Source organism: Hordeum vulgare, chromosome 2H, assembly GCF_904849725.1.
Source record: "Hordeum vulgare subsp. vulgare chromosome 2H, MorexV3_pseudomolecules_assembly, whole genome shotgun sequence".
Lineage (NCBI taxonomy): Eukaryota > Viridiplantae > Streptophyta > Magnoliopsida > Poales > Poaceae > Hordeum > Hordeum vulgare.
Genome location: NC_058519.1, coordinates 115,485,633 through 115,508,860, shown reverse-complemented (window position 1 = coordinate 115,508,860; position 23,228 = coordinate 115,485,633). Strand labels below are relative to the sequence as shown.

The 23,228-nt window shown below is 45.8% G+C and overlaps 2 protein-coding genes across 2 annotated transcripts; one reads left to right on the top strand and one right to left on the bottom strand.

The window, feature by feature from the left end:
* Nucleotides 1-3,697: 3,697 nt before the first annotated feature.
* Nucleotides 3,698-6,314, top strand: LOC123429743 (zinc finger protein ZAT9-like). Its single transcript, XM_045113746.1, has one exon. It carries the CDS (start codon nucleotides 4,361-4,363, stop codon nucleotides 5,741-5,743), a length of 1,383 nt encoding a protein of 460 aa, XP_044969681.1. The 5' UTR covers nucleotides 3,698-4,360; the 3' UTR covers nucleotides 5,744-6,314.
* A 3,522-nt stretch (nucleotides 6,315-9,836) lies between these two features.
* LOC123425776 lies at nucleotides 9,837-12,872 on the bottom strand. The gene is made up of 3 exons (XM_045109498.1): nucleotides 11,730-12,872; nucleotides 10,651-10,788; nucleotides 9,837-10,336 (listed from the first exon to the last, which is right to left on the bottom strand). The coding sequence occupies exon 1, from the start codon at nucleotides 12,870-12,872 to the stop codon at nucleotides 11,880-11,882; it is 993 nt and encodes a 330-aa protein (XP_044965433.1). The 3' UTR covers nucleotides 9,837-10,336; nucleotides 10,651-10,788; nucleotides 11,730-11,879.
* Nucleotides 12,873-23,228: the final 10,356 nt, after the last annotated feature.

The following is a 23,228-nucleotide window of genomic DNA, read 5'->3' as shown; positions in this document are numbered from 1 at the left end:
GGCCGTCTATCTATTCTCATGGGACGGATCCCCTATCCCGTTCGATCATCATTAGAAGTATCGGGCTCAAAATGAACTCTTACGAAGACTTGGCGTACGATCCAAGGCGACGTATTGATCGGCATATTCCTTCCCTATTGTAACCGACTCTCATGATATTTATATAACCAGGGGCCTTAGTTCGTAGGATGGGTTAAGCTCATTATGATTAGGGTTTAGACCATAACATTTGATCTGGAGGTAGATCAACATTGTAGTCTGTATTACTCCATCAATACTAACAAGAGCACGACGTAGGGTCTTACCTCCATCAAGAGGGCCCGAACCTAGATAAAACATCGTCTCCTTCGTCTCTTGTTACCCATCGACCCAAGATCCACAGTTCGGACCACCTACTCGAGATCAGTCGGTTTTGACACCGACATTGGTGCTTTCAATGAGACCTCTGCTTTGAGATTGCAAAAAGGATCGATGGCTCGCTTGGTCACTAGTGAAAATGTCAAGGCTGGAGGTATCTTCATCTCCGACCAATCCCATGCTTTCAGCAGTACCACCCCGCATATCAAGGTGGTTCATCACCAGATCAATGGGCTCACCCCGAGCCAGGAATTCAAGTTCGGTGATTTGGAATTTGTTACCGACACCCGGGGCAACCTGATCCTCTCCGAGGTCTCGGATTTGGCTAAGGAGCTCGAAAATTCCGAAGCCTTAACTTCGGGTCTTCTTCCTGAGATTGAGTCCAGAATATATTCTAACCTTGATTCGGCCTCGAGCCAGGATCTGACCATGGTGTTCGGAGGATCGAGGGTAATCCCGCCCGAGCACACTTCCTACGCTGAAGCACCGGAGTTCAACTACGCCGGGGCTCTGGGGGTTAGTCCAGCAAATCTCTCATGGTCAAATGAGATGATGACCTAAACCCAAACTGCTGACGGTTCGGACAGACTGATCCCGACCCAGGACCTTTCAGGCCCTCGGACTAGGTGCAGGGAACTTTATTCCCCACCACCACCCACTTCATCGCCACTATCGAAGATCTAACCATCTGTTAGACTTCTCCTTCAAAGAAGCCGAAGACATGGACACATTTACTCAATCACCCAGTCCTCCCATAACGAGACGATGGACTGACACCTCCACGTACGACGTCTACATGGTGGACACCCCTAGGGACGAGGGTGCCATGGGGAAAAGCGATGATGACAGCCCAACAAAAAACAGTGGCGAGGAGCCCGTCAAGTGTCGTCACCAGCACAAAATCCTAAAGCTCGTAAGGGCAAGGAAAGCAATGCACGCATCAGGGATAATTTAAATCCCGAGGATACAAAAAATCCACCTGAATCCCCAAAACCTACACACCCCGAATACGACCCTCACCTACGAGGTTACATGGATGCAGACAAACCTGAAGATCTCGGCAACTCCGAAGACAACAACTACGTCCCTCCGATCGAGGAGGAGGACAACCTCGGAGACGAGGATTTCATCATCCCTGAAGACCCACTGGATCAAGAAGTATTCAGGCGGCAGCTCATAGCCACTGCTCAGAGTCTTAAGCTAAAGTAGAGGTAGCTCAAAGCTGAACAGGACTCCATCAGTGAGAGATGGAAAAAAGTCTTGGCCGCTGAAGAAGGGTACGGACAGGAACGACGGGGACAAACTAAAAGCTACCCACGTCGCCGCTTGTTGCCAGAATTCGAAGATGAGGCCTTGGAGCCCGCACCATCCAGATTCGCACAAGACAATCAACTAGACTGTCCTCCTCAACGACGGGACAGGAGAAAGAAACCAGTTCAACCCGGAGACCCATTGGATCTGTGGCAGAACATTAAGTCTAAAGCATGAAAAACTAGATCTATTTACGGATCCAGAAGTCACACTCCAGTGAGACAAGACAAACATCAAGCTCGGCCCAATCAGAACGATGGAGTTCGGGATCAGCAGCGTGGTAGGATATCGTACGATCTCCAGCATGACACACCTCGGATAAGGGGCGCCGCTCACCCAATGTGCTTCAGAGATGAGGTGATGCGACATCAGTTCCCCAAAGGGTTTAAACCTGTAAGTATCGAGCAGTACGACGGGACAATACACTCGACCGTATGGATCGAAGATTTCCTCCTCAACATTCACATGGCTCGCAGAGATGATCTCCACGCCATTAAATACTCATCACTAAATCTCAAAGGGGCAGCTAGGCACTGGTTGAAGAGCCTCCCGAAAAACTCCATCAGAAGTTGGGAGGATCTCGAAGATGCCTTTTGAGACAACTTTTATGACATCTATGTTCGGCCACCTGGGTCCGATGACTTAAGCCACATCATCCAGTAGTCCGATGAGTCATCTCGGCAATTCTAAAAAATAATATAAAATAGCCTATAAAACATACAAGATTAATAGGTTAATATAAAATAACTAAAACTTATATATATGCTAAAGGCGTATCATATCGCAATTGCTAACTTTTATTGAGATAATAGTAGAGATAAAGATGTGTATGATTCCCTCGGGAAAAAGTGTGTAAGATTCCCTATGAAAACAAATTGTGTAGGATCATTTACGTATCAAAAAGTAACTTAGTATTGTATGTCGTATCTTCAAAGAGTCGCAATGACAAAACTTAATTGTCAGCGCTACTATTTTTTATGAAAAATCTTTGTAACCAATGTTCATTTTGTTGTGCCAGGTTGTCTAATCGTCGCTTATAGCAACTATTACTCACAAATAGAAGAAGAAACCTCACGACCATTACCTGTTCGCACTCAGTAAATTAGCATCATTTGTATTTTCCACAAACGATGATTTGAACTTGATACGATAGAAGTCAAATCACCATGCGACGATGGTTGTAGATATAACACTGCATTATACAGTACGTACTAAAACAAAACATTTACAAGTGATACGCATCGCTAAGACAAATTTCATCCTTGCAAGCCCACGTTAAATGCAAGCAATATCATCGACGCTTTGCAATGTCAACTTGCTCCATTCCTCCTCCATATGATGGGAAAACAGAACCGACCGTATGGATAAAATATTTTCTCCTCCATATTCACATGGCTCATGGAGATGATCTCCATGCCATCAAATACTTACCACTAAAGCTCAAAGGGACAGCTACACACTGGTTGAACAGTCTTCCGGAAAACTCCATCAGAAGTTGGGAGGATCTGGAAGATGCCTTTCAAGACAACTTTCAGGGCACCTATGTTCGGCCACGTGGATCCGATGACTTAAGCCACATCATCCAGCAGTCCGATGAGTCATCTCGGCAATTCTAAAAAATAATATAAAATAGCCTATAAAACATACAAGATTAATAGGTTAATATCAAACAATTAAAAATTATATATACGTTAAAGACGTATCATATCGCAATTGCTAACTTTCGTTGAGATAATAGTAGAGATAAAGATGTGTATGATTCCCTGGGGAAAAAGTGTGTAAGATTCCTCATGAAAAATAATGTGTAGAATCATTTACGTACCAAAAAATAACTTAGTATGTTGCATCTCCAAAGAGTTGCAATGACAAAACTTTTTTGTCGGCGCTACTATTTCTTATGAAAAATCTTTGTGACTAATGTTCATTTTGTTGTGCCAGGATGTCTAATCGTAGCTTATAGCAATTATTACTTCACAAAAAAGAAGAAGAAACCTCAAGACCATTACCTGTTCCCACTCAGTAAATTAGCACAATTTGTATTTTCCACAAACGATGATTTGAACTTGATACGATAGAAGTCAAATCACCATGCGACGATGGCTGTAGATATAACACTGCATTATAAGTACGTACTACAACAAAACATTTACAAGCGATCCGCATCGCTACGACAGATTTCATCCTTGCAACCCCACTTTAAATGCAAGCAAGACCATCCACCCTTCGCCAATGTCAACTTGCTCCATTCCTTCCACCCCTGAAAAAAATCAAAATGTTTGACCGTCACATTTAGACTCGACAGGTCATCAAGTCCACGTGGCAGCCTCCACGACGACTCTCTCTCTCTGGGTGGGTGTGGGTGTCGACTTGTTTTGTTTAAGATTTAAGAAGAAGAAGAAGAAAAAAAAAAGAACTTTGGTTGCATGCATGGATTTCTCCTCCTCCCCCTCAACCGCACCCATCGCTCCAACAAAACCTCCGATCGATCACGACCTCCGCTAGCTTCGCCTTCCGCTTAACCACACCACCCTACCTTTCCTCCCCTCTACTCCTTCAGCTCTCCCAAGCTTCATCTCCCCCCAGATCCCCAATGCTCGCGCCCGCCGCCTCAGATCCTCCCCCAGGCGGCCCCTCCCCCTCCCCACTCTCTTCTTGATCCATCGCATCGCTGCTTCTTGCTCATCGATCCATCATGGACGCCGTGGGCGTGGGGGAGCTTGCTGCTGCGGGGATGCACCACCACCACCACCACCACCACCACCACCACCACAGGTGCAAGGTGTGCGGCAAGGGCTTCTCCTGCGGCCGCTCGCTCGGCGGCCACATGCGCTCCCACATCTCGCTCGGCGAGGCGCTGCCGGAGGCCGACGACGACCTCATCAGGCGCTCCTCCGCCAACGGCGGCCGGACCACCGCCAATGGCGCCGTCGGCTACGGGCTCAGGGAGAACCCCAAGAAGACGCGTCGCCTGTCCGACTTCGCCGACGAGGAGGAGGATCAGGGCGGTGACGCCGGCGACCAGAGGGCCTGCCGGGAGTGCGGCAAGCTCTTCTCCTCGTGGCGATCGCTGTTCGGCCACATGAGGAGCCATGCGCCCGGCGCCGCGAGGGACCACGATGAGTACGACGACGACGTGGACCTGCTGGGAGAGGAGGAGTACTCCTTCGCCGCCGAGGCGGAGGCCGAGGCGGAGAAGGAGGAGGACGAAGAGGAGGTGGAACCGCTGGTGCCGGCGCCGGTGGCTGTCATGGCCGCGCCGCCCAGGCGGAGGCGCAGGTCCATGCGCGTGGCGGCGCCGGCCCCCGCGCCGCCGCCGCCGGTGCTGAGCGCGTTCGAGAAGGAGCAGGAGGACGTCGCGCTCTGCCTCCTCATGCTCTCGCGCGACACCACCGGCGGCATGCGGGGCTCGCCGGCTGCGCCCAAGCAGGTGCACGTCCCGAGGAACGGCTACGGCTACAATTCCGACGACGACTCGGCTCTGTTTCAGTACGGCGAGGCCAACAAGACCAAGAACGTCGCCAAGAGCAAGAAGCGAAGGACCAGCCATTACGCGCTCAACTCCTCCGTCTCGACCAAGCAACGGAGCGAGGCCGCGCCGCCACCGCCGAAGCGCACCCGCTACGAGTGCCCGGGGTGCGGCAGGGTGTTCAGCTCCTACCAGGCGCTGGGCGGCCACCGCGCGAGCCACAAGCGGATCAACACCAGCTGCAGCGCCCCCAAGGCCGCCGCCGCCGCCGCCGCGCCGGAGCCGAGCGTCGACACCTACACCTCGTTCGGCACCCTGTCCCCGTCGGCCTCGCCGGACTCGGTGGCCATCGGCATTGGTGCCGCCAACAAGAAGCCAGCCGCCGAGGCGGAGAAGTTCGAGTGCCCGGTCTGCTTCAGGGTGTTCGGATCGGGGCAGGCGCTGGGCGGGCACAAGCGGTCGCACGTGATGGCCGACACGGCCTTCTCTTCCGACGGCGAGCTCTACGGCAGCACCAGCGTGACCGAGGAGCAGGAGCAGGGGTACCCGGTGGCGGCCGCGGGGTCGCTGGACCTCAACTTCCCGCCGGCTCCATCGGAGGAGGCCTGAACCCGGACTCGGCCGACGACGCGCCGTTTGAGCTCGATCCGCCTTCCAGAACCAGAAGCACAAGCTCGATCCGCAAGCAAACCGAGGCCATCAATGGGGGATGTGTACAGATTGATTCCATTCGTTTCCGTCATTCTTTCCAAGCGACGCTAGCTCCACTCCAAGCTCCAAAATAGAAAGAGAGAGAATCTTCCCAAGAAACCCAAGAAGAAGAAGAAGAAGAAGAAGAAGAAGAGTTCAGCTGATCAGCAAGCATTCAGGTTCTTGATTAGGAAAAAGAAAGAAAGAAAGAAAGAATACATTTTTCTTTTCGTTTTGCTGCATTCCTTTTTTTGATTTCATCTCCGGATGGACAGGATTAATAAGCCGGCCTGCGAGTTAGTGGCCAACAAAGATTAGTAACTCGAATGCTATTCCTTTTTATTTTACCCGGTCGTCATAGTTTATTCCCTTCTATTTCTTCTCCGCCTCCGGATATTTGGTGTTATTTTTAGCCTTGCTGTTAGCCATGCAAATTGCTACCCATGTGGTGGTAACTCAAGTACTGAACCCCCGTGAATTCCTGGGTCAATGCTAACCTTTGCCCAGCTCCTACTTTTGCTGCACCGATCTGACCGACTGAGATCTCTCCGGCAAGCAAGCAACCAACCAACTGCTTTGCTTCAGCCGCTGCATGCTTAGTACAGCAGCAGCAGCACTCGGCCATTCCACTGGCTGGTGCCTGCGACTGACTGACTGACAGAGTGACAATCAGCCAGCCAGGAGAAGCTAAGCCATCAAAGTTTTCCCAACAAGAGCATTGCAATGGACCCCAGCCTCAGCAACGCAGGGTGCATCAAAGGATGCATGGAAGCTCATAAGCTGAAACATACTACTGGGCTGGTGAAATGATTGGCTAGCACAGTGGAGCAACAAATCTTTATCACCATCACGAGCAAGCAAGCAGGAGTAGTACATACTACTACCACAGAGGAAAAAAAATTAAGGTGTATGCAAGCAAGCAAGCAAGCATGCAGGACGAGGCTTGCTTCTCACTCTCCCTCCGTTGTGGCTAGCTTAGACGCTGTCCTCTTGTTGCTTTTGCGAGCCAAAATAGTTAAAAGATTAGCGCTAATCATGCCATCTTCGCCCTCGCTTTCTCTCTCTGGAGAGAGAGGGCACCGGCAGCAGGCGCGCAGACAGCTCACGCGAACCTTGTGTTGTTCGTGTCCCTTTCTCGCCTGCCTTTGCTGAACTGGTTTTGTTTACCGGCTAGAGGTTAGTCTCCTTGTGAGGCAAACCTGATGTGCCCATCGCCTCTCCTGCAACAAAAATAAAAAAGTTAGTGAGCTGAGATCGAACTGGCAGGCTAGCTGCAGGCCGTCGTCTCAGGCTGGGGTTCTTTGATTCTTCTCTTGTTTGAGCCCTGCTTGGACACATACTTATTCAGGTCACATCGGTTGTCTAGCTAGGCAAATGCAGCGGCATATCCCTTGCTTCACCTGAGTAATCTACTAACGCTACTAGTACTCAAGTAGCTTGGAAAAACAATGCTTTTGTAGGTCCGGTAAGGGTGGCGTTCGAATAACACACGAAACATTTCTCGTCTTCACTTCCGGGATCAACTTGTAGCGGTTGTCGGTGTGCGCGATGTCTGCTATCCCCTCCCAGCTTGTTCGGAGAAATGGTGGTCGATCGAACGTTGGTTGCTCTAACCAAAAAGGCGAGCGAAAACATTGTGATCGATGCATGCTAGCTTGATGGCCAAGGAGAATGTTGCTCGATGCGTGTGATTGCCGATGGCCATCGATCTCCAACTCCAGGCACACCTCTTTTTATCAAGAGAAATGCCAATCAGACAGGGACCACAATCTTCCATCCATCCTACTTCCTCGTCCTAAAATAAGTGTCTCAATTTTATACTAGCTCTACTACAAAATTGTACTAAGCTTGAGACAGTTATTTTAAAACGGACGGAATACTACTCTACTTGGTGGAGCTCTCGATGCAGCGTTCCTTTGTTTGCTGGGGGGTTGGATCACGTCCTGGACTGACCACGATTAGATATCCATCAGGTTCAGGGCCAATCAACTTGTGAACTGAGAAATTAACAAGTGAGCTCCCAAGATATACTACTACTACTACTCCAGTTGATGTGGTTCAAGCGGATATAGTTTATGCCACTGTCTGTCAACAGTTCTTCGGTCCGTAGCGGGTTTTCTGATGAGATGAGGACCCAACTCCTTCTCTCGACTTCGTATTCCCGCTCCCTGTTTAGAACAGATTATATAATTCAATTTATATAATCTATTATGTCTCTAAACAGGACATATTATATTGCAGTTTATAAAAACTAGATGACCAGATTATTAAAAACTCATAATCTACTCTACCCCAGCTAAAATCAGATTATGGATTACTAATGATCCATTACCCTTGAAAACTTGGGGATAATTACCTATTGCCACCGTCACCGTCCTCCAAACATGACTACCTAAATTATTACCTTTGCAACTAAAAAACAGAGGACAGATATGTCATTGTACAATATAAAACCTGGATTACAGTTTATATAATTTGTTCTCCAAACATGTTCACCTAGATTATTTTTATAAACAAGATTATATAATCTATCTTTGTAATCCAGATTATTATAATCTATTGTGGTTCCAAACAGGATCTTAAGTAACGGAAAAAATAGCCGAATAGAGATAGCTTGGTGGGTCCCATGATGCAGATGCAGAGCTCTCCTACCGTCAGCCATAAGCAAACTTTTCGGGTGCAAGCTTTCCAATTAGTAGAGGAATCTTTAGTTAGATATGCATAGAGTTACAGACAGAAAATAAATAAATGAACCGCCAACCCCTTAGCCTACATTTTTTGCTTGGTTTGCACCAGCAGAAAATAAATAGATGAAGATCACATAATTGGCAGCTCCAAATTGACTTGAAGCCAAACGGCACAGCCCTTGATGAGGTCCTCAACTTCGGAACCAGCAGTGCAATGCATCCTTGGAATAGCAGGCAAGGCCAAGGCACCACAGGGCAAAGGTCTAGGAAGGAATGAGCCAACGGATGAGCTGTCGCAGGCGCTTGCACTGCATCTAGCCAAAGGATCAGGTGACACTCCAACTTGTGAAAAAGATAACGGACTATATCAATGTAGCGCTACAAAGATGAGTGTCATGGCGGCGACTTCCTTACGGTCATTACGGAGTGCGATCAAGAATATATACTCCATGAAAGAAAAGAAAAAAAAGGGAATGGTGTGCAGCCAACGTCTCTCTAATTGTGGCTCCTTTGATGTGTGAGCCATAACCTAAACTCTTCAGCAGAGGCCGTTGCTTCTTCTGCCGCATGCAGCCTCAACCAACATTTGTTTAGCAGTCAGCATACACGGATCCAGATCTGGATGCCTGCTGGAGGAACCGGTGCAGTGTTGCTAAGATTAGCAGTGAGAGGGTTGTGAAAGATAGGGGCTCCAGATGGGTGGTTTTTTGACCGGGTGAGCAGAGCAGGCAACCACCAACTTAAAAACGGCCATAAAGTGTGGCTAAACTGCTTGACTTTCTAGCCCGATAGAGGTGTCGAAAGGCGCTAATGACTCGTTCAGCGCAATATGTTGTGTTGGAAGAGACGAAGGAGTAGAGGAAGCAAAGGTAGATTCCGTTCCAACGTGTGTGGATTCAAGAGTGTGATTATTGGAAAGGTTGATTGGTTAGAGGGCAATATATCACACCGGCCAGGCTTGGGGTGTACTCTTCACAGCAAGGCTCAAGCTTTTTACGTGGCCTGAAAATGTGATAATCATGGAGCGCTGTTTCCCGGAACGATCTTGGCTCTCATCAGTCGATGTGACATGATGCTTTATTTCAGTTAACCGTCATCGGGATACTTGGCTCTAACATCACAATTTTCTAATAAGGCGGACATCCTATATTGCATCCTTTTAGAGGAAGAAGAGAGGACACTCATAGTATAATAGACAGGGACCTTACTAAAAATCTACTCCCTTCGTAACATATAATATAAAAGCGTTTTTTCACACTAGTGTAGTGTCAAAAATGTTCTTATATTATGTGTCGGAGGGAGTAGTCAACATAGCAAAGAAAAAGAACAGAAAAGAGCTCGCGTCTTCATGAGGAACAAGGGTCAAAAGGACTCAGCACACTTCATGAGGCAGTGCTCAACTAGCCCTACACCCAACTTACAATAGCATGGATCATCAGTTTCATAGTCGCAAGCCGTTTGTTCTAACATGATACAAAGTAGTTAGCCTTCCCATATCCTCAGGAAGTTCACCTTCCCCATACCTATGGAAGATCTTCATCACTGGCATCCAGATCTGCACCGTCTATTTCATTGCCTGTAGGAGCAACGAACCGGGTACCTAGCTGCTGTGTTAGCTTCAAGGCACTACGGAAGTGTGGGCAGTCTGCTTTGTTTCCAGGAACACCATTGCTCCGAAACCATTTTGCCCAGGCTTTGCTAAGTTTTGATCTTGTCTCTGCCACCTTCTTGAATATCACGTCAATTTGAGTTTGTTTTAGTACCCGGCTAGGCACCGGATCCGCATCCTTTCCTTGATCTCCGTGCTTTGATTTGCCAAACGCTCCTGCAGGCGAGAAGAGAATGAAAGAGTCAAGCCCCAAGTCAGACCAAACCAGAATATCCCTCCATACCAAATCCCCGCTTGGAACCTTGGTAAGGAAATTGGCACAGGCAAACCTGTTTGTTTATTTACTATAAAAAATTGACAGGAATGAGGTAATAACAAATCACTAACTAGCAGGGTAGCAGGTGAAATTATATTTCAAATTAAGGACATTGCTAACAGCGACCCACAATTCAGCTACTGATCGACCTCCCAAAGTCCAAATCTCCGATGTATAATACAGACCCATAAATTCCAAGATACATGTATGTTACCTCCTTCCGGTAAGGTTCCACTCGAGGTAGCTGCTTCGTTACCTCCTACTGCTCCCACACCCCATGAAGCAAAGTTGTAATCATTCACAAGAGGTGCAAAGAGGCCATCAGTCCTCCCACGTACAGCCAAATCACTCACTAGCACAGAGAAGTGATGTCAGATTGGGAAAATGGAAAAAATGGGCAAGAGGGAAGACCAAGAGACTGAGAACAAGCTAAGAAGATGAACTCAGACCTCATAATGTGAGTAGGTGACAGATGAGTTTGTTACACAGACAAATGATAAATGGTCGTTGATGTGATATTGTGGGAAAAACTACTGCTTTTAACAGAATATCGATAAGGACTAAAAACAGCAAAGGGAATTGAACATCCAAGAGTGAAAGTGTCGCAAGAACATTGTTTCATCGCCTAGTATCACATTTTTACATTTTCTTGGCACACACTAACTAACTACTCCCTCCGTCCCAAATTACTTGTAGCAGGAATGGATGTATCTAAACGTATTTTTAGTTCTAGATATTACAGTATATGTGGATTGCACTAGCCCTTTCCATCAGTTCGGACTTTTGGTTGCGTTGGCTAGTGCATGAAGCTTAACACTAGATACATCCATTTCTGCGTCAAGTAATTTGGGATGGAGGGAGTAGTCAATAACCAAGCGCCTAATGCCCCAAGATAGGAAAGATGCAGAAAATGACAGAAAACCCAAACACAAACACACTGCTTTGAACAGTTGATATACAGAAATCCCTCAAAGAATAGGTGAATCTCTTCCTGATTGCATAGGGTATGAAATGATTGGAGAATAATAGAAAGCACAATGAATAAACAGTTTAAGTTTTTCCAATTACCATCATGGTTTTACATCCAGTAGTTGAATAAAATTAGTTAAAACTGTCTGCATTCTCTGAACATGACAATGGTCCAGACTTCATTGATAATATTAAAGAGAATATGATAACTATCAGTAGAGTTAAGAAGTTAAACAACACGTTCGTAGCACACTATTCCAGCAAAGAAGAACTAAAAGTAATTCGATCTTTTTATTTGCCTCCAATGTAAAGACATAGAACTACCTGTGGTATAGAAACTTCTGTAGGGAAGATAGCAAGTATTGCTGAAATTGTCTTTGCCGAGATTCTTGAACTGCATTGACTCAAGTTGAACCATGCAAAAACCGATGTCCGTCCTTATATAAATCACACGATCAACTTCATCATACCCCATTAGTAAATTGTCCATTCCCCCATAGGCCCCAATCCAAGGATCGTGTTCAGTTGAACGGTCGTCTGCAACACCCATCCAGCAACACCATCATCACAACTGACCTTCCTCTCCCACATTTCGAATCTATAGCACGACAGAATGGCGAGGCCAACACAGCCATCGTCCACTACCATGACCTGAAGGCTGCGATGCTTATAGTACATCAGATATTGCAGCATCTCGATATTGGCTAGGCTCTGCTTACCCAAATCAAACTCCAGTATGCCTTCTTCATGATCTCCAGGAAATAACCAGTAAAGGGCATTTCCGATAAGTGTACTGGGTTGCTCCAAATCATACATCTCACGATTCGCTATTGAGATGATACCGCCCCATATGCCAGACTCCGATGAGTAGACACAGGCGAAAGCTTGATTATAGTCGTCACTGATGCCCATCAAGACCACCTGAAATGGGCTAGTGTGGCAATCGCCGTGCACGTGGCCTTCGTCGCCGGCAACGCAAACCACGGCGGCGTTGAAGACGCCAATCTCCTTCTCGTTAAACACTGGTGGAACGACCACATGACGGCGGTCTCCGGTGGCGGGGTCAAAGATCATGACCTCGCGCAGCCGGTGGTCGAAGAAGACGACGCGTCCATGGCGACAGTCGAACAAATCCATGTGCATGCAGAGGATGTCTGGAGGGAAGAAGCGCTCGTGTGGGATGCGGTCTGGAGGGTCGAGATCGGACCTGAAGTAGGGCGACCCGGTGTGACCCATGACCAGGCCGAGAAGGGGAGGATTCCGGTGTTGGTCGCGGAAGACGCGGAGGAATTGGGGGTCGGTGACGACATCGCGCCAATGCTTGCAGACGACGGAGAGGCGGGGAATAGAGGAGGGCTGAGGCGGGAGGAGGAGGAAAATCTTCCTTAGGAGGTCGTCGTCTTCCAGCGCCGCCGGTGGCGAGGGGCGGCGAGCGCTGCGGCGGCGGCGGCAGCGGCGGCGGGTCATGGTGTCGTCGACCGGATGTGGTGTGGCTGTGTGGAGTAGTGGACTGTCGACTGTGTGGTCAGGGCCGAAGACCCAAGCCCATTAGGGCTAAATTTCGAGTTTTGACCCTTTTGAAGAAGTTTTTTAAGATCTGACCCCGGTTTGAAAAAGAAATCGAAATCTGGCCCTTTTGCTTCCGCGAGCAGACTTGGCGGTAGGATTACATAGGCTACCGTCATATACGCCGGTGGTAGGCTAACGACATCACCCGTCTAATTAACGGCCCTGGTGCTGACCTGACACATACCCTACCGCCAGGGGCAGCGGCGGTAGGATGTGATAACCTATCGACAGGGCCTTCGATGGTAGGTATGTGCATTTCGCAGTTCAGCGCACTAACTCCTGGAATCACCTAACTTAACTTTATCGGTAGGGTTGCGTAGCCTACCGCCAGGCCCTGCGGTAGTAGGCTATGATATCCTACCGCCAGGGACTTCGGCGGTAGGATATGATCATAGTGCATTTTTGCACAAAACTTGTTGTTTGTGTTTATTTATTTTTCCACGATAATAATATAGACTAAACATAAAAATATGTACAGCAACACAATACAACATGTATCATATCTCGATACGAATAATAGTTCAACTAAGAAACATAGCATGTATCCAAATAGTAGCAAATAGTTCAACAAATACCAAATAGTTTCACGAAGCCAACATACAAAGTTTAACTAGCTCAACGACAGCAACTTCACTTGCTCCTTTCCCTCTTGGAGGTACGGTCATCATTGTTCTTTGAACGGGTCTCATCCACCTTGTTCTTGCGGAGACAAGGGCGCGGTTTGTGAAATGGGGTTGAACTTTCCCAATCCTTCTTAGGCTGCTTCCCACTCTTCTTATCATGGGTGGTCTCAGTTGGTGGAGGCCCGTAATCGTTGTCGTACTCCTCCTGCTCATCGCTTTGTTTATGTTCTTCCTCATGTTCTTCTTCTGCTCGCTCCTCGTCGTCTTCTTCATCTTCACCTTCTTCCTCTCCACCTTCTTCCTCATTGTCCTCCTCCTTGTATTCCTCCTCATCCTCTCCAACCACCCTAGACGACGAGGCAGCATGGCTCGATGAAGCGAGATGCATCGGGGCTGCAGGAGCATAAGCATCAGTAGAGGTAGCGCATCCAAGGAGGCCCACGAGCTTGCGACATTTGTTGACGAAATTCTGCAATTAGAATGAAACAAGAACATAATATGGACCAAATCAAGTTTATTATTACAAACGAAAATGAACACAAGAAAAAATGTAATTGTAGGAGTCTCGATGTTACCTTCACTATTCCCCTCAACCTCTTCTCACTTTCTCGAGTCTGGGGGACACAACTTAGCGCATCCGAGACTTCAAAAATGCTCTTGTTGAGCTCCGAAGACTGCAAGAGAATAAATGAGTCACAATCACTAAAGTAGATATCATCCAAACGTCAGTTAAAAACACATGAACACAACTTACTATTATGTTCATGAGGGGTGCATACTCCCTAAATCCACCTCGTAGCTCGCGGATGTTGTCATGGTAGGCTTCATTCTCGGAGCCGTCATCGTATAGTTCTTCGGCATCTGTTGTCGTCCACTGGGGCCTTAGGCGCAGACGATTCTTGATGCCATCGCCGTAACACCGCATGTGATCCTCATAGTCTTTCCGGTCGAGAACTTTCATCTCTGCATCTTTGCGAGTTTTCCACTTGTTCCATTCCCGCACGTATTGGGCATGTGTCTCTTCCCAATCTATGATCGACTAATTCTTCTGTGTGCTCATCCTACAAGGCAAAAGAAAGAATGTAAAACATCAAAACAAAAACACAAAAATAGAGAACATTGCACTCACAAGTGTAGGTCAAAGCCACCAGTGTCGGTGCGGTGGCCCGGTGGGGTACGTTGCGCCCTACCAAATTGCATGAAAACGCGATGTGGCAAGTGGTACTCGATGGCATAGACAAAAATCATGGGCACGATGCACTGACAGAGAAGCATGTCATGCCCGCACATCACGTTCAGCTCAAACCCCCACTCTAGTTCATCATACGGCCGCCAATTAACCTAGTACAAAAAGTTGGTAAGATCACGTGAAAATATCGTCGAAAATATTCAAAATCTAGTTTGTATACTTGGAAAGACGTAAGAACATCAAGCTCGTTGGTGAGGACCTTGTACAAAACCTTTGATGTGCCCGTGTAGACACCCACCACGTCCCAAGCATACGCGACGGTCGATGTCGTGGTTCTGTCACGGCAGATGTCCTCGTGAGAGAACTTAGGCGTGAGGCCATCGCAACTAGGTGGCGGCTTGAACGGGGTTGATCGGAATCGAGAGACGCGAGTTTACCCAGGTTCGGCCCCTCCGATGGAGGTAAAAGCCTACGTCCTGCTTGTGTGTTGTTGATGATGATGATGATCTCGATTAAAAAGGTGCTATTTTTGTACCTCTAGTCTCGAGGGTTTCTAATCTATCTATTTTTAGTGACTTGTCCCTCTTGGGGTAGGACTAGGACTAGTCTCTCTTAAATCTTAATCCAGGTCTTCCTTCTCTTGTGAGGGAATTCTTCCTCTTCTTGGGCCTTCTATGCGAGCCGGCCCTCCACGCCTCTCCCTGAGTCGTCTTCCACCAGGGTGCACACTAGGACTTAGGCTTTATCGTACAGGTCGGCCCGGTAAACAAGGTGACCTTACGAGATGCCAAATAGTGGGTCGGGTCGCACCTCGTGGCCGGATCAAACCATGGGGAATATCCCCAACATTAGCCCCTAGGTTAGCTTGGATTTATTCATGGTAAGCTCCTGAAATAAGAATAATATACATGCTAAGAGACCGGCTTGCTCCATTGGCACTCTTATTTCAATGAAGTGGCTCCTCAAAACTTTTGGTTTCTTCTTCATATCAATGAGTCATCTTCACAATCATCTTGTTGTTGAGTGTCCTTTGCAATAAAATATTGGGAATAAAACACCCATATGTCGTTGAGTCGACCTCCAATGCTTTGGCTTGATGAAAATATTGGAGATAAGAAAATCATATGATGTTGAGTCAGCTTCCATTGCTTCGGTTTTGATGAAAATATGGGCAATAGAAATATGTCTGTTGTTAAACTACTTCCTGGGACGCGGGGATCTTGTCAGGTCATCGGACATAGTGGATACCAAATTAGTATTAAAAGTATTGCTGATTTATGGATGTAGAAATTTCCAACTTGTGAAGTCGGGTTGCTTATATAGACTCTGTCGGGTCATGATCATTGATGATGTCGGGTCATGATCGATGGTGTTGCAAAGAACTGGACTCCAGTCGACTTTGATAAAATTGTCGAGAATAAAGAAATCTATGTGATGTTGAGCCGACTTTCAATGCTTCGGCTCCACCAAGAAATGAGATCTGGATCACTCAAAATGATCGCTTGAAGATGTTCTTTCATGTATCGAGCTTCGTCGTCATCTTCGCCATAGTCAGTCCATGGATGTCGTTCCAGCTTCTCCGGACGCCCCACTAGGATTCGCTTTTTCTTCCATCCTCTCGGGTGCATCGTCAGGCACATCCACACGTACCAGATTTTTCTTCCATCCTCTGGGATGCGTTGTCAATCTACAAAACACGAATTAATGATCATATGACATAATTTAAAGCAACATGCATCAATAAAAAGGAGTGAGATATTCTCTTACCGGACGATATAGGTAGGTGAGGCTGGCGGACCCCTGGTTATACCCTACACCCAGTCCTTTAGGAAGTCGAGATACAACCATAGGGCACTGTTTGTTGAAAATATGTCCTAGAGGCAATAATAAATTAGTTATCATCATATTTCCTTGTTCATGATAATCATTTATTATCCATGCTATAATTGTATTGATTGGAAACTCACATACATGTGTGGATACATAGACAACAAAGTGTCCCTAGTAAGCCTCTACTAGACTAGTTCGTTGATCATAGGTGGTTAAGGTTTCCTAGCCATAGACATGAGTTTTCATTTGATAATGAGATCAGATCATTAGGAGAATGATGTGATGGACAAGACCCAACCGTAAGCATAACATTTGATTGTATCATTAAGTTTATTGCTATTGCTTTCTACATGTCAACTATTTGTTCCTAAGATCATGAAATCATGCAACTCCGTGACATCGGCGAATACCTTGTGTATATCAAACTTCACAATGTAACTGGTGATTATAAATATGCTTTATAGGTATCTCTGAGGGTGTGTGTTGGGTTGGCATGGATCGAGACTGGGATTTGTCACTCCATATGACAGAGAGGTATCTCTGGGCTCACTCGGTAATATAGCATCACAATAAGCATGCAAGCAATGTGACTAAGGAGTTAGTCATGAAGTCTTGTATTATAGAACTAGTAAAGAGACTTGCGGTAACGATATTGAACTAGGTATGGAGATACCGATGATGGAATCTCGGGCAAGTAACATACCGTTGAACAAAGGGAATTGCATACGAGATTGATTGAATCCTTGGCATCGTGGTTCGACTGATAAATATCTTCGTGGAATATGTAGGAACCAATATGGGCATCCAGGTCCTGCTGTCGGTTATTGATCGTAGAGGTGTCTCAGTCATGTCTGCATAGTTCTCGAACCCGTAGGGTCCGCACGCTTAACGTTCGATGACGATATAGTATTGTTGACTTATATATGTTGGTGACCGAATGTTGTTTGGAGTCCCGGATGAGATCCCGGACGTCACAAGGAGTTCCGAAATGGTCCCGAGGTAAAGATGTATATATATAGGAAAGTGGTATTCAGGTTCCGAAAAAGTTTTGGGGTTTACTCGTATAGCACGGGAGTGCCGAAAGGGTTCCCGAGGTCCACCGAGGGGGTCCACCCACCCCGGGGGATCACATGGGATGAAGAGTAAGGCACACCAGCCTTGATGGGTTGGGCTCCTGATGACCCACAAGTATAGGGGATCTATCGTAGTCTTTTCGATAAGTAAGAGTGTCGAACCCAACGAGGAGCAGAAGGATCTGACAAGTGGTTTTCAGCAAGGTAATATCTGCAAGCACTGAAATTATCGGTAACAAGTAGTTGTGTGGTGAGATGATTCGTAGCAAGTAGCAAGAAACAAAAGTAACAACGGTGCAGCAAAGTGGACCAATCCCTTTTGTAGCACGGGACAAGCCTGGACAAAGTCTTATAGGAGGTAAAACGCTCCCGAGGACACATGGGAATTTCTGTCAAGCTAGTTTTCATCATGTTCATATGATTCGCGTTCGCTACTTTGATAGTTTGATATGTGGGTGGACCGGCACTTGGGTACTGCCCTTACTTGGACAATCATCCCACTTATGATTAACCCCTCTCGCAAGCATCCGCAACTACGAAAGAAGAATTAAGACAAAGTCTAACCACAACATTAAACTAGTGGATCCAAATGAGCCCCTTACGAAGCAACGCATAAACTAGGGTTTAAGCTTCTGTCACTCTAGCAACCCATCATCTACTTACTACTTCCCAATGCCTTCCTCTAGGCCCAAATAATGGTGAAGTGTTTTGTAGTCGACGTTCACATAACACCACTAGAGGAAAAACAACATACAACACATCAAATTATCGAACGAATACCAAATTCACATGACTACTTATAGCAAGACTTATCCCATGTCCTCAGGAACAAAAGTAACTACTCACAAAGAATAATCATATTCATGACCAGAGAGGTAATGAGTAGCATCAAAGATCTGAACATAAACTCTTCCACCAAGTAATCCAACTAGCATCAACTACAAAGAGTAATTAACACTACTAGCAACCTTACAAGTACCAATTGGAGTCGTGAGACAGAGATTGGTTACAAGAGATGAACTAGGGTTTGGAGATGAGATGGTGCTGATGAAGATGTTGATGGTGACGAGTCCCCTCTGATGAAAGGAGTGTTGGTGATGACGATGGCGATGATTTCCCCCTCCGGGAGGGAAGTTTCCCCGGCAGGATCGTCCCGCCGGAGCTCTAGATTGGTTTTGCTCAAGTTCCGCCTCATGGCGGCGGCGAATCATCCGAAAAGCCTCCTCCTGATTTTTTTCTAGACCGAAACCCTTCTTGTAGAAAAAGGGGGGAGCGAGTGGGCCAGCAGGGAGCTCACAAGCCCCCTAGGCGCGGCCAGGGGGGTAGGCCGCGCCTAGAAGGCTTGTGGCCTCCTGGTGGCGCCCCTCCGGCACTTCTTCGGCCCAGTATTTTTTATAAATCCCAAAAAATCCACGTTGATTTTCACGGCTTTTGGAGTTGCGCAGAATAGGCATCTCAAACTTGCTCCTTTTTCAGGCCAGAATTCCAGCTGTCGGCATTCTACCTCTTCATGTAAACCTTGCAAAATAAGAGAGAAAAGGCATAAGTATTGTACCGTGAAGTGTAATAACAGCCCAAAAAGCGATATATATCAACATGAAAGCATGATGCAAAATGGACGTATCAACTCCCCCAAGCTTAGACCTCGCTTGTCCTCAAGCGAAAGTCGAGATCAATAAACATGCCCACATGTTTAGGGAGAGAGGTGTCGACAAAACAAGATACGAACATGCATGCATCATGATCATGATCAAAACACCAATACCATCATATCATCTCTTATGCTAAAGTGACAATTCCTTCACAAAGTAAAGCATGGATCAAGAACCTTACCGAGAATTAACAACCGATAGCCTTTAGTCATTGAAGCAATTGCAATTTATCACAACATCAGAAAGAGTCAAATAGGACCTTGTAAAGAAAATCCACATACTCAATCATCTTTTCGTTCTCTACAATTGCTACAACTCACGTGGTACTCATGAGATCAAAGTTTCAGGTGGACACAGAGAAAGATAGGGGCTTATAGTTTTGCCTCCCAACTATTTACCTCAAGGGTAATGTCAACAATAATAGTTCATGAATACTTTCTTCCAAGTTGACATATGAATATGGATCTTTCCCAAGCATATGACGTTAGCCAAGATAAAGGTGAAACAAGGAATTGGTGAAGATCACCATGACTCTTTCAAGGGCAAAAAGTAAAGGTACAAGAAAGGCCCTTCGCAGAGGGAAGCACAGGTTGTCATGCGCTTTTGAGGTTTGGATGTGTGTCCTCTTAGTGTGGAGGAACGTCACTTTATATTGCCTCCTGTGATAAAGAACTTTATTATGCAGTCTGTCGCTTTTATGTCTTCCTCACCACAGGTTCATACAAAGCTTATTTTCCACACACTAATAGATCATACATATTAGGGAGCAATTTTTATTGGTTGCACCGATGACAACTTACTTGAAGGATCTTATTCAATCCATAGGTATGTATGGTGGACTCTCATGGCAAAAACTGGGTTGAAGGTTTATGGATGCAGAAGTAGTATCTCTACTTGGTGCGGGAGTTTTGGCTAATATGGGGTGGAAGCAATCGTCACATGCTAAGGGATCTCTAGTCATATAACATTGTTCGGAACCAAGCAAACACAATTCATTATGTTGTCTTCCTTGTCCAACCTCTACTTCTAAGCATGCAATAGTTTAGTGAGTGTTCACAATCATAGATGGTGTCAAAGATGATATATTTATATGTGAACCTCTCTTTCTTTATCACTTCCTATTAATTGCAACAATGACCAAGGTCTACATTTGTCTACCCTCAACAATTTTCAATCATCATTCTTTTTATATGTGAAGCCATCACTTCCCATAAGATCATTACATGATCTTTCATGCTTTTGTTCTTTTCTCATTCTTTTGATCATGGCATGGGACAAGGCCCTTAACTAAGACACTCTTTATTATATGGCTCATGAGCTCGAATACATCGGGGGTGACACAAAGCAAAACTCAAGCCCAAAACACTAAGACCTTTATTCTACTAGAGAAAGAGAAAACTGAAAAGGAACAAACTAAAACAAAGGTAAAGGCAAAAGATGTGATGGTGATACGATACCGAGGCAACTCCCCCAAGCTTGGCACAAGCCAAGGGGATTGCCCATACCCATGCTTAGTTGTCTTCCTTTGGAGGTGATTGTGGTGGAGTTGTTTTGTCCTTTGATTCCAAGAGGGCCATCAATCTTTGATTTATACCTTGGAGATCTGTGATATGTTTCTCCAGCAAAACAACTTCACGAGTGAGATAAGTATTGCGAGCACGAGTTGTTTCACAAAACCTCAAGAGTTCAATCAAGGATGGAGTCAGTAGGTGGAGGTAGGGTTGGAGGAAATCCACTTCTCCAACTTCTTCCTTGTTGAACGCAGATTGTGCTTCATCCCACGTCTGATTCTTCTCCTTAGTTTTGCCCTTGGTTTCTTTAGGTAGCTTTTCCCTGGCCTCCATGACCTCCATTCTTCTCAGATCAGCATTTACTTCTCCATAGACTTAAGGGAGATTGTTCTCCCCCACAGATTCCCGAGACGACATCTTGCTCTAAATCTGCGGCAGAAAACAAGCTCGAAACGAAAACAGAGGAAATTTGCGTGATACGAGGGTCAGACCTTACATGAGAATATATAATGATTTTTTCCGACTAGAAGGAGTACTCCACAAGAAAACGGAGTCCGGGAGGCACATGAGGTGGCCAAGGCACGCTTTCCGGACTACTTAAATTTTTTCTATTTTTTCAAATATTCCAAAACGGAGAAAAATTCCTACTGGAAAAGTTTTGGAGTCTGTTTACTTACCGAATCACATACCTCTTCGTTTTCTGAGTCTGAAACAGGCTGATAAATATCCCTTAGGTATTCCTTCGGAGTTATGGTATTGATAATATTGCTTTCAACATTTATGGGAGTACCTGAGATATAATGCTTGATTCTCTGCCCATTTACCACTCTCAGACAATTACCTTTCGTGTTGTTGATCTTGATAGCACCGGAACGATATACTTCCTCAACAATGTAAGGACCTTCCCATTTAGAGAGAAGCTTGCCTGCAAAAAATCTTAAACGAGAATTATATAGCAAGACATAATCACCTACATTTAACTCACGCTTTTGTGTCCTTTTATCATGCCACCTCTTAACCTTTTCTCTGAACAACTTGGCATTCTCATATGCCTAAGTCCTCCACTCATCAAGCGAGCTAATATCAAATAACCTCTTCTCACCAGCAAGTTTGAAATCAAAGTTGAGCTCTTTGATTGCCCAATAAGCTTTATGCTCTAGCTCGAGAGGTAAATGACATGCTTTACTGTACACCATTTTGTACGGAGACATGCCCATGGGATTCTTATAGGCAGTTCTATAAGCCCACAGTGCATCATCGAGCTTCTTAGACCAATTCTTTCTAGACCTATTGACAGTCTTTTGCAGAATCAGTTTAATCTCTCTATTGCTTAGCTCTACTTGACCACTAGACTGAGGGTGATAGGGAGACGCAATTCTATGGTTGACATCGTACTTCGCAAGCGTTTTACGAAAAGCACCATGAATGAAATGTGAACCACCGTCGGTCATTAGATATCTAGGGACTCCAAATCTAGGGAAAATAACTTCTTTAAGCATCCTGATAGAGGTGTTGTGATCAACACAACTAGTGGGGATAACTTCTACCCACTTAGTGACGTAATCAACAGCAACTAGGATGTGAATATACCCGTTGGATTTTGGAAAAGGTCCCATATAATCAAAGCCCCAAACATCAAATGGTTCAATGACAAGTGAATAATTCATAGGCATTTCCTAACGTTTACCGTTATTACCTATTCTTTGACATTCGTCACAAGACAAGACAAACTTACGGGCATCCTTGAATAGAGTGGGCCAATAGAAACCTGATTGCAATACCTTGTGTGCAGTTCTATCTCCCGCATGGTGTCCTCCGTAGGCCTCGGAGTGACACTTCTGTAGGATCTGTCCCTGTTCATGTTCAGGTACACAACGTCTAATAACACCATCTACTCCTTCCTTATAAAGGTGAGGATCATCCCAAAAGTATTGTCTCAAGTCAAAGAAGAATTTCTTCTTTTGCTGGTATGTGAAACTAGGTGGTATATATTTGGCAACGATATAGTTTGCATAATCAGCATACCACGATGCACTACGTGAAGTATTGATGACATTCAATTGCTCATCGGGAAGCTATCATCAATAGGTTGTGGGTCATCAAGAACGTTCTCCAACCTAAACAAGTTATCTGCTACGGGGTTATCAGCACCCTTCCTGTCGACAACATGCAAATCAAACTCTTGTAGCAAGAGAACCCATCTGATAAGTCTAGGTTTAGCGTCTTTCTTCTCCATGAGGTACTTAATAGCAGCGTGATGAGTGTGAATAGTGACTTTGGAATCAACTATGTAAGACCTGAACTTTTCACATGCAAACACGACTGCTAAAAATTCATTTTCCGTAGTAGCATAGTTTCTTTGGGCACTGTCTAGAG

Coding starts and splice junctions, on each gene's coding strand:
- LOC123425776 (XM_045109498.1), bottom strand. CDS start 12,872: ATGACCCGCCGCCGCTGCCGCCGCCGCCGCAGCGCTCGCCGCCCCTCG.
- LOC123429743 (XM_045113746.1), top strand. CDS start 4,361: ATGGACGCCGTGGGCGTGGGGGAGCTTGCTGCTGCGGGGATGCACCAC.